Below are 21,817 nucleotides of genomic sequence, written 5' to 3' on the forward strand. Positions count from 1 at the left end.
TAGAGAGGGAGAGAGAGAGTGGGAAGGAGAGAGGGAGAGAGAGAGTGGGAAGGAGAGAGGGAGAGAGAGAGTGGGAAGGAGAGAGGGAGAGAGAGAGTGGGAAGGAGAGAGGGAGAGAGAGAGTGGGAAGGAGAGAGTGGAGAGAGGAGAGAGTGGGAAGGAGAGAGGGAGAGAGAGAGTGGGAAGGAGAGAGGGAGAGAGAGAGTGGGAAGGAGAGAGAGGGAGAGAGAGAGTGGGAAGGAGAGAGGGAGAGAGAGAGTGGGAAGGAGAGAGGGAGAGAGAGAGTGGGAAGGAGAGAGGGAGAGAGAGAGTGGGAAGGAGAGAGGGAGAGAGAGAGTGGGAAGGAGAGAGGGAGAGAGAGAGTGGGAAGGAGAGAGGGAGAGAGAGAGAGTGGGAAGGAGAGAGGGAGAGAGAGAGTGGGAAGGAGAGAGGGAGGGAGAGAGTGGGAAGGAGAGAGGGAGAGAGAGAGTGGGAGGAGAGAGGAGGAGAGAGAGGAGGAGAGAGGGAGGAGAGAGTGGAAGGAGAGAGGGAGGGAAGAGAGTGGGAAGGAGAGAGGGAGGGAGAGAGTGGGAAGGAGAGAGGGAGGGAGAGAGTGGGAAGGAGAGAGGGAGGGAGAGAGTGGAAGGAGAGAGGGAGGGAGAGAGTGGGAAGGAGAGAGGGAGGGAGAGAGTGGAAGGAGAGAGGGAGGGAGAGAGTGGGAAGGAGAGAGGGAGGGAGAGAGTGGGAAGGAGAGAGGGAGGGAGAGAGTGGAAGGAGAGAGGGAGGGAGAGAGTGGGAAGGAGAGAGGGAGGGAGAGAGTGGGAAGGAGAGAGGGAGGGAGAGAGTGGGAAGAGAGAGGGAGGAGAGAGTGGGAAGGAGAGAGGGAGGGAGAGAGTGGGAAGGAGAGAGGGAGGGAGAGAGTGGGAAGGAGAGAGGGAGGGAGAGAGTGGGAAGGAGAGAGGGAGGGAGAGAGTGGGAAGGAGAGAGGGAGGAGAGAGTGGGAAGGAGAGAGGGAGGGAGAGAGTGGGAAGGAGAGAGGGAGGGAGAGAGTGGAAGGAGAGAGGGAGGGAGAGAGTGGGAAGGAGAGAGGGAGGGAGAGAGTGGAGAGAGGGAGAGAGAGAGAGAGGAGGGCGAGCGTGGAAGAGGGGAGAGAGAGAGGGAGAGAGAGTGGAAGGAGAGAGGGAGGGAGAGAGTGGAAGGAGAGAGGGAGGGAGAGAGTGGAAGGAGAGAGGAGGGAGAGAGTGGGAAGGAGAGAGGGAGGGAGAGAGTGGAGGAGAGGGGAGGGAGAGATGTGGGAAGGAGAGAGGGAGGGAGAGAGTGGGAAGGAGAGAGGGAGGGAGAGAGTGGGAAGGAGAGAGGGAGGGAGAGAGTGGGAAGGAGAGAGGGAGGGAGAGAGTGGGAAGGAGAGAGGGAGGGAGAGAGTGTGGAAGGAGAGAGGGAGGGAGAGAGTGGGAAGGAGAGGGAGGAAGAGAGTGGGAAGGAGAGAGGGAGGGAGAGGTGGGAAGGAGAGAGGGAGGAGAGTGGAGGAGAGAGGGAGGAGAGAGTGGGAAGGAGAGAGGGAGGGAGAGAGTGGGAAGGAGAGAGGGAGGGAGAGAGTGGAAGGAGAGAGGGAGGGAGAGAGTGGAAGGAGAGAGGGAGGGAGAGAGTGGGAAGGAGAGAGGGAGGGAGAGAGTGGGAAGGAGAGAGGGAGGGAGAGAGTGGGAAGGAGAGAGGGAGGAGAGAGTGGGAAGGAGAGAGGAGAGAGGGAGAGAGAGGGAGGGAGAGAGTGGGAAGGAGAGAGGGAGGGAAGAGAGTGGAAGGAGAGAGGGAGGGAGAGAGTGGGAAGGAGAGAGAGAGAAAGAGAAGGAGAGACACAGAGAGAGAGAGAGAAGGGGGACAGAGAGAGAGAGAGAGAGAGAGGGGGGACAGAGAGAGAGAGAGAGAGAGGGGGGACAGAGAGAGAGAGAGAGAGAGGGGGGACAGAGAGAGAGAGAGGGGGGGGGGACAGAGAGAGAGAGAGAGGGGGGGGGACAGAGAGAGAGAGAGAGGGGGGGGGACAGAGAGAGAGAGGGGGGGGGACAGAGAGAGAGAGAGAAGGGGGGACACAGAGAGGGAGAGAAGGGGGGACAGAGAGAGAGCGAGGGAGAGAAGAAGGGACGGGGAGCGAGAGCCGAGAGAAGGGGTACGGGGAAGAGAGTGAGAAGGGGGGATGGGGAGAGAGAGAGACAAGGGGGACGGGGAGATAGGAACAAGGACACAGAGGGAGAAAGTTGGAGAGAGAGAGATGGCAACAGGGATCGAAGGAAAGGGGGTGAGAGAGAGGGGGCGACAGAGAGTGAAAGGGAGGATGTGGGGGACATGGGGCGAGTGGGATAACAGAGAGGGAGGTACACAGGGAGAGAGAGTGATCAAGATCACTCTTGACAGACTGACATCTATCCACATCGCTACATCAAGTGTGCGGGCAATCATTGACTGCTTGTGCAAGCAAAAAATGCCAGGTATTTCACTAAATCAGTGTCTATCATAGTGATGAGAAAGTAAGTCAAAAATTAATTTTCTCATTTAAAGCTTCTTCACAAAAATGTACATTTGTTGTTTCGATTAATAGTAAGATAAATCTTTTAAGCCTTAATTGACTGAAATTGTCTCCTATTGGCCCCCTGTGGAAGACAAAAATTGTAATGTATCTGCCCCACGTGAAAAGTTTGGACAACCCTGATCTAGGATTTCTGCACCTGATTGTTGTCACAAATATTTACAGATGCAATTCGATCCATCTCACTCCATCCATTCAGAATGACACTAGCCTCCAACAATTCTTGAATGATTGCAGTATTTTTGGCTCCTTTCTAGAATTCCATTCCATGTATTGATCAGTATGTGTGAAGAGCTTCATGATATCAGTCCTAAATTTGATCTTTACTGCAATGAACCTATGGTCTCTTTTTCTACTCTCTCAATTTAGTTTAAAGTAATGTTTTAAATTTTTCTTCCATATTGTTTACCTTGTATACCTCTATAAAATTATTTTTGTGCCTCCTTTCAAGACTGAGAAGCTTAAACCTTTTGGTCTTTCCTCATAACACTGACCTCTAACGCTAGTGATCAGATTTTTGGTTCTCTGCTGCACTGCCTCTAATGCTTAAATGCTTTCCTTGTGCCTTGGTCACCAATACTGACCATAGTATTCGAAGTGTGGTCTAACCAGTGCATTCTATGGTTTGATCATGAAAGGGTGGGGGTTCTTGCTGTGGGGATGGCCATCACCACTTGGGTGGGGGCACTCCGGGGGCCATAGATTTCCCCCAAAGGAGGGACCTCCCCTCTTCCGTGCCGCGAGGTGACTGCCAGATCTCACCTGGCAGTGCCTCCATGTGGCGGCACCTCCCTCCGACTTCCAATAAAATCGGAGCAGAGGTGGGAGGCTGCCCGTAAGTGGCCATCAATTGTCCTGGGGCGGGAAGGCCACACTCGGCCTTCCCCATCCCGGATAAAATGGTTGGGGCGGCAGGACAATGTTGGGAACATTGCCCAACGCCACTCCTTGATATTTTGTGTACCCCATCCGCCTCCATTCCTCTTTCACTCTCATGGACACTCAATAACACTGGCAACACAAGATCCCAAAGCCTCCTGATCAACTGAGTGGATAGAAAGAGGGAAAGGAAGAAAGTTCAAAAATAGCCTCAAAATTCTGTTTGGAGTCTCATTGTAGTGCCTTTAGAATGCACTTTCAAAAATAGCGCATCCTAATAGTCTGGATGCCCATTTTACAGTGGAAGATAGATTACTGAATTCTGCAATGACATAAATGCCAAGATATTGTATAGAAATCTAACTCCTATCATTTGGACCTAATTTTTCCATAATTAATTCTGAACTGGCAGATATTTCTGGCACATGTACAAGCCCCAACCACAAATTGCTAAAAGAAAAAGTAGAAATCCAAGTAACTGATCGAATTTTTCTGCTTTTTTACATCCATTTTAGACCCATTAATAGGGCATTTCTGATCGGAAAATTTAGCCTACTGTATTCAGTTACAAGATAATTGAGTTAGATGATAATTGAATCGGGACATGGAAATTGAAATTGTTACAGTGGAAAAAGTTTCATTGTAATTGAATTTTCTTTGGAAAGAGGATGACAGTTGACACCAAGAAAAGCTTACAAAGCTATAAAAGCAAACAGATATTCAGGATGAAATTAAAACACTAAGGGATCTATATTGAGATGAACATGGGGAAGTACATGGAATAGTTAACATGCCTAATAGCTACGTTGGAGTATACTTTTAACAAGGAGGATTAAAACAAAATACATCAATCGCATGTCATGCTTGCTCTGGGATATTTAGATAGGTTGGTGTGACTGCAAACCACTGAACCTTCCCAGATTTATTAATCCCCAGGATACTTAAAAAGACAAGGGAGGATATGTGGGTCGTTGTGAAGGTCAGTTTGTGGGAGTCAATGAACATGGGGGGAAATGTTCAAACTGATTGGAAACAACAAAACACCAATTGTAATTCCCTTATTCAGGTAGGTCAGTAGAGCCATATCTAGTGTCTATGGATCCTAATATTGACCTTAATTTATTCGAAAAATAATGGAATCAATAACCAGAAACACACTGGAAAAGTATCCGCAGGTATATGAAATTATTGTATTAAAGGACAACCAACTTTAAAATTTGCTCGATCGTCTCATAAATCTATTTGACAAAGTAACTTCCAGGTTGACGGAGAAGTCACATGTTATATTCTATGCAGACTTTCAAAAAGTCTTTGATAAAATACCTCAGAAGGAATCTTACTACAAACTAGCATGAATAGTCATCAAGTGTGAGGCATGGATGAAGGTTAAGGAATGGAAGCATGGTACAGTGCTACAGAGGAACTAGGTTGCAAAGGAAACAGAAAATGTTGGAAATACTGAGCAAGTCTGGGAGTATCTTTGGAGAGACAAACAGAGGTAACGTTTCGGTTTCTCTCTCCGCAGATGCTGCCAGACCTGCTGAGTATTTCCAACATTTTCTGCATTTATTTCACATTTCCTGTATCCACAGTATTTTGCTCTCGTAGGTTGCAATGGAACTGGGGTATTGTCTGGGATGTCCCAGGAGCCCATAATCTACATGCTGTACGTATAAAGGCTGCGTTTACTGACAACGCTACCACTAGGTGGCGCTGCAATGGCACATGCGCAAATGCAGCCTGTGCCACTAAAACGTCAAAGTCTGCGACGTCAGCAGCTGCCAGGATTAAAGATGGCTCTACTCAAATAATCACACGAAGGCAACCTAAACACATGTCAGCACACAATGGCAGGAGAGATCGGGCGCGTGAGCGGGCCCGGGGGGGTAGAGAGTGAGCAGGCAGACCGGGGGGAGGAAGAGAGGGAACGGGCGGGCCGGGGGCGGTGGGGGGGCGGCTGGTGAGAGGAGCGGGCGGGCCGGGGGGGGAGAGAGCGAGGAGTGAACGGGCGGGCCGGGGGGGAGAGAGCGAGCAGGCAGGCTGGGAGGGAGAGAGCGAGCAGGTAGGCGGGGGGGGGTGGGGAAGAGAGCGAATGGGCAGGCCGGGGGCGGTGGGTGGGGGTGGGGGGCGGCTGGTGAGAGGAGCGGGCGGGCCGGGGGGGTGAAGAGAGCGAGCAGGCAGGCCGGGGGGGAGAGAGCGAGGAGTGAGCGGGCGGGCAGGGGGGGAGAGAGCAAGCAGGCAGGCTGGGAGGCAGAGAGCGAGCAGGCGGGCTGGGGGGAGGCAGAGAGCGAGCAGGCGGGCTGGGGGGGGTGGGGGGAGAGAGCGAGCAGGCGGGCCGGGGGGGGGGAAGAGAGCGAGCAGGTGGGCCGGGGGGGGGGAGAGAGCGAGCAGGCGGGCTGGGGGGGTGGGGAGAGAGCGAGCAGGCGGGCCGGGGGGGGGAAGAGAGCGAGCAGGCGGGCCAGTGGGGGAGAGAGCGAGCAGGCGGGCCGGGGGGATAGAGTGAGCGGGGGGGGGGAAAGAGAGTGGGCGAGTGAACGGGTCCGGGGTGGGGGGGAGAAAGCGAGCGGGGTGGGAGAGAGTGAGTGAGTGGGCGAGCCGGGGCCGTGGGGGGGGGTGGCTGGTGAGAGGGAGCGGGCGGGCCGGGTGGTGGAGGGGGCGGAGGAGGAGGAGAACGGACCCGCCACCACCAGCAAGGTCTTCGGCCGCGCGCTCCCCTCTCCCCCCACCCCCACGCTCTGCAAGCATTACTCGATGATGTAATCTGCGCCTGCGCCAACCAGTCCTGGAAATGCGGAACGCAGCGCATGCGCAGAGAGTAGGAGGCATGTGCGCAGATTGGCGCAGTCTGATTATGTCAACTGCCGGCTGCGTTGTCGATAATCACTTTGATGTATAAATAACCTGAAATCACAGTTTCAAAGTAAATTTGTAGATGACACCAAGTTAGGTTAGACTGTGACCTCAGAGGCAGCTAAGATCTCACAAAGAGAACTCAAGAAGGCTTATACATGAGCTGACTAAATGTGAATTAGATTTAATATGGCAAAACGCAACACATCACATATACTGGCATTCCAGAGAACAGAAATAGAACTGATCCTAGCTGTTATAGGAGAGCAACAGGAATGATGATAAACTAGTGCTGCTTAGACGCAAAGAAAGGCATCGCTGAAGGGTCTTTATAGAGAAACACAGGGGCCAGGAGTTTATCTGGGTGATGGAAGTGCCAGGCACTGGCAAAAGCGTTAGCTAGAGCCCCGCGTCGCCTCCTCTGGGCAAGGCCCCCTGCATTACGTGCCAATTAGGCACTTAAATGGACAGTGGCGGGTCTTCCCCAGGATTAAGGACCCTGGCAATAGAAATCCCACCTGCTGAGAGCTGTCGGCCAATCAGAGGCAGGTAGCTGTTTAACTGAGTAGTGCCATTGCGGAGGTGGTGACTGTTGCCAGTACTGGACTCACCGGAGGTGCTGAACCCAGGCCACACGTGAGTCAGTGGGGGAGGGGTTTCATGGGGTGGGGGTCGGCAGCAAGGGCAGGGGGTGGCTCTCAGTGGGCACCCCCTCCCCTTTCCCGATGCCAGGTCCCTTGATCAGGCACTAAGTGCCTGCTAACGAGGGCCCCACCCCCGGAGTTGGCAAGTAACCCGCAGGGCTTTGCTTGGCATGCCCCCCTTGCAGCGACAGACCCGCCTACTGCTGTGCTAATACCGGCGAAGGCAGGATGAGACCTTGGGCATTAATTTCCCACTGAAGGGCCTCAATTGGTAGCTGGGCGGGGAGGCCGTCCATGGGCCTTCCTGCCCCGAACTCAATTTGGGTGGAGCCGGGAAGTTGGCAGGGTCCCCCTCCCCAGCCCAATTATATGCTCTCCCCACCTCCAAAGTCGTCATGGGGGAAAGCATAAAATCCCCCCAAGGTTTTTAACGGGATAGAAGGCCTCTATAGCATAAACTTGAAACAATGGCTGGAATTTTACACTGGGCGGGAGGCCCCGCTCACCAGCTAAAAAGTCAGTGGCCAGCCTGCCTCCACCGGGCCTGTAAAGCCAGGCTGGGATTTTTCCCTCCCCAGGCCCTTAATTGACCTTGGGTGGGACTTCCACCTCCTTGAGGCAGGAAGTCCCAACGAATGGAGCTGCTGGCCAATCAGTGGGCAGGCAGCTCTTAATCCCAGCAGTGCCACTGGGACTGGTGGCCACTGCTGGGACTACACCCAGCCAACGGAAGCAAGAGGAAGAACAGCCCCGGAATGAAGCTACGTTTTTGGGGCCTTGCCAGGGAAAATTGGCCGGTCCCCAGCGAGGCAAGGAAAGTCGCTTAGGAGTGGTGGGGGGAGTGTTGTCCAGTGGGGGCGGTTGGGCTGTGGGTGCGGGTCCTCTGCGAGGCACAGGTGGCCTTCTTGGGGCATTTGCCGCCCGGCCGCCGCGGGTAAAATACCAGCGGCAGTGGGAGGAGGCCCTTAAGTGGCAATTAATTGGCCAGTTGAGGGCCTTGATTGGCCTGGGGTGAGTGGGCTGTTTCTTGCCACCACCACCCTACGTAAAATTGCAGCGGGGGAGGGAAGGCGTCGGGAACGGCCCCCCCACCATCTCCCACTCAATTTTACCCCCACTGCCCCCACCACCAGCATGCTTGTTGGGGCCCATAAAATTCCAGCCAATACTTTCAGATACACTTGGGCAGCAAAACAAGAAGGCACGGATTCAGGCGTGCAAAGGTGAAATTTCAGACAGATATTTGGAAATATTCCTTTATACAGAGGGTGATGACCAGTTAGAAAGGGTTGCCAGAATTGTAGTTGAGAGCAAGGGCACTGGGCTGATTTAAGAAATAGCTAGACCGGGAGTAGTAGTGCTCTGTTACGAAAGGAGGCAACAACAATGATCTGAAGGACAGTTTCCATCTGAGCGTATCTTGTGAAAGTCAGTGCACCTGTCTTTTGTCTGATTCAGGGTTACAGCAACGGTGAATAATAAGCATATCTTTCCTGGTTGAACACATGTCCAGCGTCTGGCGTGCACACATTAAGTAGTTTAAATTTATTGAATATTTGCTTTTAATTTAGCTTGGTCAACGCGGCCCTCCGGGAGATGTTGGAATCGAAGGTAGACGAGGTGTGCCTGGAATCCCTGGACCACGAGGCTTTCCAGGGCCCGTGGGGGAGAGAGGTGAATCCGGGCCAAGAGGAGAACCAGGACCTGTAGGAGCACATGTAAGTTCAAATTCATCTCAAAATTACATGAAAAAAGGAAACGGCAGCTTGTCAATCTATGTTTCTTTCAGAGAATAATGTTCAAGCTGTTCCATGGTTTTCCTTCCTTGTTCCATTTTCTAAGTGTAACAACCCTCTTTAATTATGTTTAACACGAGTAAAAGCACTGCGCATACACATCATCTTGATCAGTTAACTAGCCTACCCTCAATTTAACAAGATAAAGACGATCATATTTCAGGGAATCTTCTACCTTTGTCAGATTCCATTTTTATAATATTACATGATTTATTTAACATTTTATTTCTACATTTCCAGTCTCTTATGTTATTGGACCATTGCCATTGTACCCTCAGGTACTATAGGATATAGTCAAATCTAAACTGATATCAAAATGTCCTAATTTACATATCATTCAGACTTCTTGCCATTCATTTAGCTGTAATTCAGTAATGGTACAAGCTTTTTATTTGCCCTATGTGTAGTACAGACATGCTTATATTTTATTAGAGAACATCTATGTGTGTCTAAGAATTTATCACTAAACGTGGAAGAGAAGGGTCATAAAATGGGCAGGAGCTGTGTATGGCCAATACACAGTGGCACAGGAGATTCCCTTAACAGAAATGGCTCCTGCTCTCAGAGGAGCGGAAGATCATCTCAATGAGGCGAAGAACAATTGCTGTCGGCTGTTTGACACACAACTTTAGATACACCTTGATTTCACTCCTAATAACAAAGGAAGGAAACATTCTCCAAGGTTGGTTTCCTGGGCTGCTGTAGGGCAGCATCTTTGCCCGTGGCAAATAAATAAATACTGCTACTATGGTACTGGATGCCATCTTTCTGGCTGCTCTACAAGCCAGGAATGCTGACCACTGGGGGAGGCCAAAATCCAGAAGAGAAGGTCATGATTTGACATTCAAACAGCTAGAATTAGACAAGATGCTCTCACTCCATTAGTTGCACTCCTAAGTGTAAAGGAGGTCTGGCTAGGGGAATTGATGGCATGGAATTGTGACTCAATGAATCTGTGATCTGGTAGCTTATGGCCACCAGCTTCAATGAAATAAACTCAGGGAGCCAATCCCACATTTTTGGAATCGGCAGTAGAGGCTAACACACTCATATAGACCCACTCCCAATAGGCATTGTGAAAACATAAGACACCCTCATGCGGAAGCACAAAAGGAAAAGTACCTTATCCTTCATCTTTTTCTAAAAAAAAACACCAGCCCACTGATATGGATGAAGAAACAATTCACAGCACATTAATTCCAAGGAGGGTGCTCATGTGCATGGGGCGAAATACTTAAAATTGAAGTATGGCCAGGATTTTGTGTGGCCCTCTGAGGCAGGGTCGGAGGCGGAGGGGCTTGGGGGGGTGGCGGGGGGGGGGTGGGGGTTGTGGGGTTGGTCCCTGCTCCGTGGGCAATCTGCAGCCCACGAACCCCACCGGAAGCCACTTTATCCCCGTTCACCTCTCCCCCTGGACTGCATGACCACCCCCCAACCCCCTTGCTGGGGCCTTCTGGACTGTCCCCAGTGGCCCTGCCTCACCTACCTCTTGTCCGGGGTTCCCATGCTGGTCCTGGGTCTTGGGCGTCATGCCGTACCGGCAGTGGCCACTGCTCCCAGTGGCACTGCCGATACTGCTGAGTTGCCGGCTCTCTGATTGGCTGGTGGCTTTTGGAGGCGGGATTCCTGTCTTTAAAGGGACAGGAATCCCGGCTCCTGAGACTTTGATTTAAAAAGACCAGAGGATCACTCCAGGAGTGGGGGGTGGTAAAAGGCCAAGGCAGGCTTTCCCCTGCCTTTTTGGCCCGGCACCAGGAGTCCTGGCTCCAGCACAAAATTCAGCCCCGTGTCTTCTTCCACTAATGTTTCTCTTTTAAAATTGTTCTATTTCTCTAATGTTTATGCAAAATAAATATACTTAATCATAGAAATCGCCAATTTTTAAAAATGTATTGGTAAAGTGTGTACTTTCAACACTGCAAAGGACACATTGTAATCAGGTAATTAAAAGAAAACAAATAACTCCGATTTCTTTTAATAATCGTTCTTTAGGTAAAACATTCTTGTCAATCTCATTTTCTGGTATTGTGTTGCCTGTTATGAAAACATAATTGTTTTGAAAACAGAGGCATTACAATATTTTAAGGTGCAACCGTTTATTTATAGCTATGTAGTCCACAAAAAGGTTGACAACTGTCTTAAATTAATTAAAATAATTTATTTGTGTTTCGGCTAGGGTCCAGGGATGTCCATGGACCAAGTATATGAGTTGTGCAAAAGTGTAGTGAATGAACAAATAGCAATCTATGCCTCTGCAATCAGGCGGACATGTGCAAGGGCATGTCCAACGAATAATATAACATTGATGGGGCCTCCTGGTCCTCCTGGATTACCAGGGAAACGAGGGGAACAAGTAAGTCACTCGCTACTACTTTATTTGTATGTATTACGTATTATCGCTCTCATTTTTGTTCATCATTGAATTCTAGAATATAAATGAGGAATCGGCCAACAGTAATAGTGGAAACAAAGGGCGAAGTTTTCGGGTTGGGTACCGACTATGTGCGATATCGATGGTGTGCTCATGGCTCTTGCCCAACATGATCACAAATATTCACAAATATAATAAACTTGTTCCCGTGACCTGGACATCACTGGCAAGGCCAGCATGTATTGCCCATCCCTAGTTACCCTTGACAAGGTGGTGGCAGACCTAATACATTTTACCAGTGTTATATCACTTTAAGCATGTAGTTTGAGAGTTATTTTCTGATGAGTGGTAGCATATGAATTAAGCATAAAAGTAACCATTTTATTTACAACATATGAGGGTAAATTTCCTTCTTGAAGGTATCTGGAAAATTGGTCTTCCACAGCTGTAGTGTAGAGGAAAAACTGTCTGAGACCCATGAGATCAGGTCTCCTTCTCCCTTGCGCCACTATAGACTTCTTAGGGTATCACCAGTGAACCACCGCCTGTATACTTATAGGTCCTGCATTTGAATAATAATGCCATAAAGACTGTTGGGCACTCCAGTGGAGCGGCAGCTGAAAACTCCTGATGCAGGGACCTGGGCCAGGATCCCCATAGACTGGAGGGCCCGTGGGGCACCTGGGGGAGCTCAAAGATTAAGTAGGCAGATTAGTATTTTTTCATTTGGATTTCCTTCCTCACATGACCAAGGATGATCCAAAGGCCCCAGGGCCTTTTGGCTATTGCTCTCAAAGGCACTGATAAGTGACAGTTGCATTCATATTTCCCTCCTGATGTTTCTGCTGCATTGTCCCGTCAGATGGGATCTTATGCTGGCAGATTATGCGAATGAAATTGGGCAAAAAAATGGCATGACGATAGGCACAGCACTTCTCGTGTGCACTTATACCCGACTGGCACCCAGAACATGTTTTATTAGAGCAAAAACAATTAAGAGGGGAAATGGAAGTTTACTTTCTTGTTTGCTAATGTTAATTAAAAAAAATTGACAAGAGCATAACAGACTTTCTTATTAACATTAGCAGTTTGAAGAAAATTTAATTATTGCTAGCCATGTGATTTGTTTCAGTGTGAAATATCCTGGGCAACCTCTTGCTATTTTTGCCATTTCCCCTGCAACTGCCTTTCAGCTTTCAGAACTTTTGCCAAACTCAATCACTTGCCACAACCCAGGCATTCAAAATGCTGAGAGGAATGAATAAAGTAAAAGCAAGCAAGTTTTTTCCACTTGGATTGTGAACATAGAAAAGAAGTGCCGCAAACATTAAATTAACATTCATCTACTGCTAAAACCCTCAGCCGTGCCTTTGTCAGTTCTAGGCTTGACTATTCTGACGGCTCCCATCTTCCATCCTCAATAAACTTGAGCTCATCCAAAATCTGCTGCTTGTCTCCTAACTCCCATCAAGTCCCATTCATCCATTACCCTTGTGGTCACTGATCTATGTTAGTTCCTGGTTGAGCAACGCCTTGATATTAAAATTCTTATCCTCATTTTCAAATCCCTTCATGGCCTCACCCCTCCCTATTTCTGTAACTCTGCCAGCCCTACAACCATTTGAGATCTCTGTCCTCCTCCAATCCAGGCCTCTTGAGCATTCCCAATTTTAATCGCTCCACCATGGGCAGTCATGCCTTCAGCTGCCTAGGCCATAAAATGTGGAATTCCCTCCTTAAACTCTCTGCCTCTTTTCTCCTTTAAGATACTCACATAACCTACCTCTTTGTCTGTCTTGATATTTATTACCTTATATGGCTCAGTGTTAAATTTTGTTTGATAATGTTCCTGTGAAGCACCTTGGGATATTGTACTATGTTAAAGGTGCTATATAAATGCAAGTTGTTGTTTTAGCAAGGCTTGAGATTATAAAGAGTGTTTTGCCCCACATATTTGTGGCTATGTGGAATAGACTCATAGATAAAGCAATTAAAACTGGGTTAATAAATACCTTTGAAAAAATATTTTGTGAGGTTATAGCCAATGTAATTCTTTTAGTATTCCCTTTTGAATTAGTCTATACTTCTAATTTTTCATTTTTTTTCATGCAATTCATTTTAATCTCTCAGAAAATGTAGTGTATACTGTATGAATTTACCTTTACAGCATTCAGTCTATCATATAGTGGATGACTAGGATCTAGGGTCTGCTAGTGATGCTAATCATGACCACTGGTTGACTCCAAAGCATCTTTTTGGAAGTGTGTTAAAATTAAACTTAAAACACAAATAGAACTAACACATGAATTCTTCAAAAGCCATATTTAAGAATGTAGTTATATTTTAAAAAAATAAATAACTTAAGTCCTTTTAAAATAAAAAAATAAAAAAATGTCTTAACAGGGTGAATCTGGTAATGCAGGACTTCCTGGTAAACCTGGGCCAGTAGGTAGACCTGGATCAGCTGGATCAATGGGAGCTCCTGGAGAGAGAGGTAATCTTAGTTCTGTGTATGTTAAAGCTGCACCTTTTCTATACAGAACCATCTTTGGGGGGCGGGGATAGCTGGTTGTAACTACAATTCTGCTGTATTTTAGGAGATAAAGGTGAAAAAGGCATAAAAGGAGCTCAAGGGGTTGGACTTCCAGGAACAGAAGGACTACAAGGACCTAGAGGTTCATTCTCTTATACTTCATTGTGCTTTAATGATAAGTAATGTGTGCCTGGGTATATGAATCAATCTGAGTTCTCCATCAGTTCAGACAAATTGTGGTAACACCAAGTGCTGGGCTCTATGCCTCAATCCGAAGCAGATTTAAATGAGTAGGATCATCTTCATGCAAAAGACTGGCAGTTCTATTGTTAATTCAGGAAGGAGAGGAGCCAGGAGATGTGTGCACTGTTTTCATGACAAACACATTCACGTGATGCAATGGTCAATCCAATGAGCTGAATTTAGTTGAGCTGGCAGGGGTCCCGACACCGGGCCGAAAAGTTAAGGAGAGCCCAGCTTCGGCCCTTCAGAGCCCTCCCCCACCCCCGGCAATTCAACGGTGCTCGGGCACTTTACTGCCGCTGCTGGGGTCCTTGTTCCTTTAAGGGTAGGGTTCCCACCTGCCAGAGCTGCCGGCCAATCAGAGGACCTGCAGCTCAGTAGTATCGGCAGCACCACCAGGAGCGGTGGCCTCTGCTGGTACTAAACCGGCCTGCGACCAAACCCAGTGGTGGAGCCCCGGGACCCAGGTTAAGTGAGGCGGGGTCACTGGGGCCAGTCCGGCAGGGCCCAGCGAGGGAGGGTGGGTTGGGGAGAGGAAGGTGGGAGTTGAAGGCAGAAGTGAGTGTTAGCAGAGGGTTAGCTTTTGCCTCTGGGGGCCCTCTCTGGGCCACGGATTGTCCGCGGATGAGCTCTCCCCCCCCCCCACCCCCCACAAGCCTACAGGGAGGCGGCTTTGTTTTACTGGGTGACCTCTCCACTTGGCAGAGGCCCCCCACCGCCAAAGGTGTCGTTTCACTGGTGGCGGGAACAGGCCCTTAAGTGGTTAGTAATTGGCCACTTAAGGGCCTCAATTGGCCTCTGGGTGGGAAGGCCATCTTCAGCCTTCCCCACCCTCAGTTTTATTGCAGTGTGACGGGAAGGCGATAGGCTCTCTGCCCCCGTCTTCTATCACAATTCTGTGGCCCCCCACTGCCTCCCAGCCAATCTCCCGGGGACCCGTTAAATTCTGCCCTAATTTGTGCCATTATATCATGTATTTGTAAAAATAAGTTGTTAAAAGCTTACCAAAGCAGGGAAGACGATGTCCCTTTAACACAAATTTAAAAACACAGTTGTGCATATTCCTGCCCAAATGGAAGGAATTCCCTCCACCTGCAAACTTCTTTCAGGCATGGATCTATTAGCTGTAACCTGATTTCAGGCGGAGAATCTCTTTGTCTTATAAACCTGGAAGGATTGGGTGTCAGGAGCAACTAAAATGAAGCCCCAGTCCCATCCAAAATCTGATTACAGAGCGGGGCAAAGACCTTGTTTTGGCGGGGATTTTTTTTTTCCAGTTGTTTGGACTTCTCATTTTGTGGAAGAGAAAAAAAATCAGATTCAAATTAACCCTGTGGCAAATAAACTATTGTTTCAATCTGTGTCTGGGGAATAGGGGATGACATGTTCGTGGTGTTATAGCAATGGAGACATTAACACCCCATGTGCTGATAATTTATAGATAATAGGTGTATACTTCTGACATTGGTTTGCCGTCACTCCATATTTCCCACAGCACTCCTGAGTTCCCTAGGTTCCTTCAGTTTCAGATCAAATTGGTTTAAAGAACTCCATTACTTGCGCAACTCTTTTTTTGAAGGGTTATACTTTTCATATAGAAATGAAAGTGACTGTCTCTCTCGTCATCCTTTAGGATATCCGGGATACCCAGGTGTTGCCGAAGACGGACAGCCAGGCCCTCAGGGCCCTGTGGGATACAGTGGGCCTTCAGGTCAGCCAGGATTGCCTGGTGTGCCGGGGGTTCCTGGGATTTGTGAAGCTAGTGACTGTGGAATCTATGCTGCTGCTGTTCAGGCTCAATATGGACTTTTGAAAGGACCAAATTATTAGCGTTCAGCCATTGATGAAGCCATGGTCTGGACTAAAAAATAATCCGAGGTAGCAAGAATTGATCATCACTCTGAGAAATGATACACCTAACATTGTATTTTATATCCCTATATTCCACAGTAAAATAGACATTATTCAAGTTGATAATGGTTTGCTTAGCTGTTTTAATAGAGTCAAGTTTGTATCACAATATTAAAATTGTGCTCAATGATTATTCTTCAAATTATGTATTTATGTAAATAGCCAGTCAAATTGTTTCCCCATAATATATTCTGGCCTTTATTCTTTGGGACTCTTTTAATGTCATTTCTTGTATTGGCAGTTTAAAAATCCAGTATATTTTTTCCAGGTATTTTTAGGTCTTTTCTTAGTGTTCACAAAGGGGAAAAATTTAATCTTAAAATACAAAATACTTGGATAAAATAAGAGAAAATTATCAACATTGTTAAAACTCAAGAAAACCAGCAAGCAACTTCAAAAACAAAAGGTCAAACTAAATATCAACCCATAATGATTTATACAGTTCATGACAACACTTTTATAGAGCTCATTATCACACTCTCACTTAAACCCCTAGTCTTTTGTAAATTAAAAAAATAAATAAATTAACTCTGTTTATTGTTTGGCTCTAGCCAATTATTTGCCTCTATGATGTTGGGATATTTAAAAATGATTGAAGATAATGTAGAGATGAACTAGTTGTGATCTTGATTATAATAAAAAAAAATGTCTCGGTGCGTGACCTGAGTCAACCTATGATTGATGACCGAAGTCATCAGGCGATTATCAGTATGGTAACTGTGCCCATGCACATCTGTCCTTGCTCCAGACTTAACTAGAAATGAAAGACTGATATTTGCTGTAGTGCAGGAATGAAATGAATAAGCAAGGGAAGATTAATACTAAATTAAAAAAAAAAAAATTTTCTAAAGGTTCACAGAACTAGAAGAATTCCTCTCTTTCCACTGCCCTTCTTGCCCTCCACTTCAATTTGAGTATTTTTCTGTAATATGAATATCTTACAAATGGCATCAAATGTTTGCATCAATCTGCTATCAGATTAAGGATAGCAAAATTGCTGTTAGAAAGAACCCTTTTGTAGAAAACTATTATTTTCCTTTTGAAAAACTTTGTTCTAGAAATGAATTGTTTAAAAAAAACCAAGATGAAAGTTGCAGTGCTATGGGGCAGAAAACAGGAAAGTGTGACTAATTAGATAGCTCTTTCAAAGGGGTGATTGGCTTCCTTCTCTGCTGTATGATTCTGTGCAAGTAGAGTATTATAGTTCTCACAGTAGTGCCAAAAGATGGCCAATGGCCTTTTAAAAAAAAAGACATCTAAATTGTATAGCCTCTGTTTCTGTTCTGCCTGAACTCCAGTCCACAGCATGCAACATGTTAATTGCACCAATGTAATTGACACAACTCCAGACCTTATTTTTGTAAGAAAACAGTGTGGGAAATGTAATATTCTCCCTCGCTTTTCAAATTTTGGAGGAATTTGTTTCTTTTTATTGATTCACCATCAAAGAAGGTTCAGTGCTTTATTAGTGAAAATTGGTAAAAGCAGATTTTTAAAATCTAGATTTATAAAGTATAAACTACATACCAAACATATATTTGCAACTAAGAAAGAAACAAAACTTTATTTTCAGCTTTTCAGTCATATGTTGGAAATGCTTCCAATCTATTGATGGATGTAAAGTTATACAGTTTTGTAATTGCTTCTGTTTAACAGACAGACAGATGTTAATATTTACTGTTCGGTTGGCATCCTTCCATCTACGTAAGGTGATGGACACACAGCAAACAATCCATTTAGGTGGGGTGTCCTCTCTTGGTGCACCTTTGCTGATGGCTGTGAAGGCCAGTCCTTGAAAGGCAGGTTCTGCCACAAGTATCGCACGTGAAGCTGCTAAGTGACACTGAGAGTTTTTTTTGATATTGGCGCCTGTTGCCAAGCTGCTGTAGCAACTGGTCATCATGGTAGTGCACACCAGTCAACAAGTGTGTAGCCATTTCCCTCTTTCGCCAGCTAGTAATTCCCAGGTGCGATAGTTGAAATTTAGGGCCTTCATGTCACGTTTACAAGCATTCTTGAAGCGGAGCTTTGGGTGCCCCACTGATCGTCTGGCCCCGGTTACCTCACCAGACAGAAGGTCCTTGGGTATGCGACCATCTTCCATCCTGTGGATGTGTCTGATCCACCGAAGCTGCCTCTGTTTGATTAGTGTCAACACACTTGGAAGCTCTGCCTGAGAGGACTACCACATTCATGATTTTGTCCTGCCAGGTTATATCCATAATGTGCCGCAGACAGCGAAGATGGAAATTATTGAGCTTCTTTTCCTGGTAGCTGTACGTCACCCATGTTTCACAACCATACAGCAAGGTGCTGAGAACACAGGCCTTATAAACCATCAGCTTGGTCCTAAGGGTCAGCTTGGTGTTATTCCATGTGCATTTTGCGAGTCGGCCAAAGGTGGTAGCTGCTTTCCCTATGCGTATATCGAGCTCTGCATCAAGGGATAGATTGTCAGTGTGGGCCCAAGGTAGCAGAATTTGCTAACCACTAATATTTACTGTTCACATTCTGAAAAATGTTGATTATTCTATTGGAAATTTGACATAGAGGCTGGTTAGCAAACTTGAGTTGATGCCTTCTCTTTTTTTGATGCAGTTTTCACAAAAATGACTCTTTATTGTAGCAGTAATGATATAAGATGTGTGTGAAGTGTCTCAATAAGAAAAGTACTGCAAGATTTTCACTAAAAGGTATCCGTTTTTCTTTCTTTTACAATGCTGTTGTTCAAGGATTGTTTTCGTTCAGCTGCTCGCAAATAAAGGGAAGCCACCACTGGTTATGTTTACTGCTTTTAGGGACTGGGGTGCTAATCTCACCAATTTTTATTTTAATTGTGATGAAGAAATGCTTAATTATTTAAAGTTTGCTGCTGCGTGAGGTTGTTTTACAGGACTTTGTTAACTTATCCAGCCAGTTTAGACTCAGCTGCGATAATGCTCAATTGATTCCTATCAAATGACCAATAATATAAATCCAGCTTCCTACAGAAGGAAACTGTGGGAAATGAGGCAGAGTCTGTGGAGTCACTTCCCATGGCTATTTTTGGATTTTAAAAGTCTGCTTTAAAGGTCCATGTCATGTGATCATTTAAGATCAAAGTGATTCCTCTTACTTATTCAACCTTCTTGAATTTTAAAACATTGTGAGGGAAAAATTGGCAGCCCTCGAAAGCAAGTGCGGGGATCATAATGTGCAAACTTAGTGCTGCCTGCTCATTTAAATGATTGTAGTGTGCAGCCCAGTGCTAAATGCACTGTTGAGTGCCTGCACTCTTCAGCAGGGGCCCATGTTTGTGTGAAGCTAGCATCACTTAAAGCTAGCCTGCACTACTTAAAAGCCAACATGCCCTGTTCTTAAAGGGGAGGTGCAGTCTGGCTGGAGCAGTTTTCTGGAAGTGGCTGGGGAACAGTGAATGACCTCTAAGAAGATTGATTAATGGCTTAACAAGGGAAACAATGTGCTCCAAGGTTCTCAGATGCTGCACTGAAGGCCTTGGTGCAGAAAGTGGAGAGAGGGAGAGATGTCCTCTATCCACTGGGGCCCAGGAGGCCTTCCAGGCAAACATTGTGAAGGCAGTGGGATCAGATAACCATTGCGGTCAATGCCAGCAGTGTAACCCTGAAGAATTGGATGCAGTGTCGCAAGAAGTTCAGTGACTTCACACAAGTGATCAAGGTCAGTGAATGCATCTTCAAATGTCACACTTACCAACTGTACCATTAGGCAACCAATCTACTACCAACAATATCAATCACGACTCATACCTCACATTCATAGCTTTATCTCGGCCTCTCACACTTAGCAGTGCTGCAAGCTTCATGCCCACATCTTGCAGCTCGCACACACTGCCAACTATTCAAGCATGACAGCCACATCACCCAAACAGATTGAAAGACACTCACTGACACACTTCTGCCCATTAGCAGAAGCAACAGGAGCTAACTGACAGGGGACAAGCACAGCTGCATATTGTTACAACCAGGTGAGAAAGGGGTCTAGAGCTCCCCTCAGCCTATTCATGGTTTGGCTGTAACAAGGTTTAATTTTTTAAGACACTGTGTTTTAGCTTCCCCCTCAGTGTGTCCTTGCTCACTGCTTTCTAATTGTAATGGCAAAGAAATCAACCAGACAGGTTTTCCTCCCTCCAACAGAGGCATTGCAACACACCATGGAGGTCCAAAAAGATAGGGTTTATGAGACCCATGCCAGTTGATCAGCAGGCCTCCAGAGTGCTGTCCTTAGCAGCTTTACCTTTGCTAGCGCTCGCAGCTTGTACGCTAATGGCCCTCAGTGCCCACCCTTGCTGATAGCCAACCCTCTCATCCAGCAGCATGGCCACCTGTGCAGACCACCTGTGACCCAGCTCACCTGTGCAGAGTGCACAGCACTGTAGGCTGACAATGGCCTTTGCGCCCCACTCTTCCCCTAACCAGTGCTGCTCATGGCTGCTTACCCATCATGGCACTGAGGCCTTGCCTCGGTGCCGCCAGCTTTCAATGGCTGGAGATCCGAAGACACATGAGGGCTGCCTGTCATCCACTTAATTCCAAGCCCCCCACTGCATCACTTTCAATTACGTGCAAATGTATTATAACTAACTGTTCTACAATTTAAATGGCGATAGTAGTATGGCTAAGTATGTCAGCTACAAGGTTGTCTGTACTTGCAAGGTACTTGACCTTGTAGTTGTACTGATGAAGATGGTCAGACTGTAGCCATCATCATCAGTCTCTCAAAACGAGGATGACGTGTGCCAGGGTTCATGATTTGTGTGTCCTCCGGTGACTCAGCAGGCCAATCCCAGAACCGCAGGTCTTTGCACAGAGAGGACATGTGTTGCCCTGAGTGAGGTTGGGGGTGGGGGGGTGGGGGCTGGTTCTCGTGTCAGGGTCCTGCTGTCTTTCCCTCTGCTTTCTACACTTCTCCACAGTAGAGTTTATGCGGCCAGTTTCTGACTGTGTTGGGGCTTGTTGGATGGGGCGCTGCCACATGGCACGGTTAGTGGCAAGTTCCTCCCATGCACTGATGTCAATTTGTCCCTTTCAGTGAGGCTTTCAGAGTGTCCTTAAAACGTTTTCTCTGTCCTCCTCGAGATCGGGTGCCTCCGTAAGATGTGAAAAGAGGATCTGTTTCAGAAGCCGACTATTTGGCATGTGGATGCAATGTCCAAACCAGCAGGGCTAATTTCACATGATCATAGTTGCGATCCTGGAGGAATTGGCTTCGGTGTGGAAGCTGGAGTTTGTTTGACTGTCTTCCCACTTGACTTTGAGTATCCTGCGGATACACCGCTGGTGGAAATTCTCCAGTCATCAGAGGTACCTTTGATAGGTGACCCAAGTTTCACTGCCATATAGAAGAGTGGTGACAACAACAGCATTGTAGACTGAAGCCTTTGCCCTCTTATGGAAATCTCTGTTGTCGAAGACACAGTTATGTAGAAGTCTTCAACGTTGCAAGTCACTTCGCTAGCACTAACGCTGTCTGTGATAGCAGTGCGGCTAAGTATGTCAGCTACCGGGTTGCGTGAACCTGCGAGATACTTTACCTCGAAGATGTACTGATGAAGATGAGCAGATCATCAGTAGAGGTCTATGGCCAGATCCAGACATGGGTAACAATGTAGTCAGCACTTGGTGATTGTGAGGGTAAACTTCCTACCATAGAGATATGTGTGCCAATGCTCGCAAGCATAGAGGCAGTTGCTGTGACACTTCAGTACGGATTGCAAACGGTAACCATCTCAAATTTTACAAAACAGGTGGAATTGACGGGGAGAATGACAATACCCGGTGGAGTTTGCAAGTTTGAAACCAAGCTTATCGAACAGGTCTACCCCCATAAAGCTCTTGCATTTGGCCACAAAGAACGTGAACTTATCCAGGTTGACATTTACGTAGCGCATTGCAACTGTCATTGTTCCGAAGAACGACGGTAGAGGTCTTCGCTCTATATGGATACTTTCGCACCCACATCAATGCGGAGCAACATTGGAAATGCCTGCGATTGTGACTGTGCAATCCTTGAAAT

The 21,817-nt window shown here is 47.1% G+C and overlaps 1 protein-coding gene across 1 annotated transcript in view; it reads left to right on the plus strand.

The window, feature by feature from the left end:
* The window catches only part of LOC137370302 (collagen alpha-2(IX) chain-like), a 78,329-nt gene extending 62,626 nt beyond the window's left edge, over positions 1 to 15,703 (plus strand). The window contains exons 24-28 of the mRNA XM_068032682.1: positions 8,502 to 8,648; positions 10,903 to 11,079; positions 13,501 to 13,591; positions 13,695 to 13,772; positions 15,507 to 15,703. Of these exons, the coding sequence (XP_067888783.1) occupies positions 8,502 to 8,648; positions 10,903 to 11,079; positions 13,501 to 13,591; positions 13,695 to 13,772; positions 15,507 to 15,703 (690 nt within the window). The remainder of the gene's footprint in view (positions 1 to 8,501; positions 8,649 to 10,902; positions 11,080 to 13,500; positions 13,592 to 13,694; positions 13,773 to 15,506) is intronic.
* The last annotated feature ends 6,114 nt before the right edge of the window (positions 15,704 to 21,817 follow it).

Source organism: Heterodontus francisci, chromosome 5 (assembly GCF_036365525.1).
Source record: "Heterodontus francisci isolate sHetFra1 chromosome 5, sHetFra1.hap1, whole genome shotgun sequence".
Taxonomy (NCBI): Eukaryota; Metazoa; Chordata; class Chondrichthyes; order Heterodontiformes; family Heterodontidae; genus Heterodontus; species Heterodontus francisci.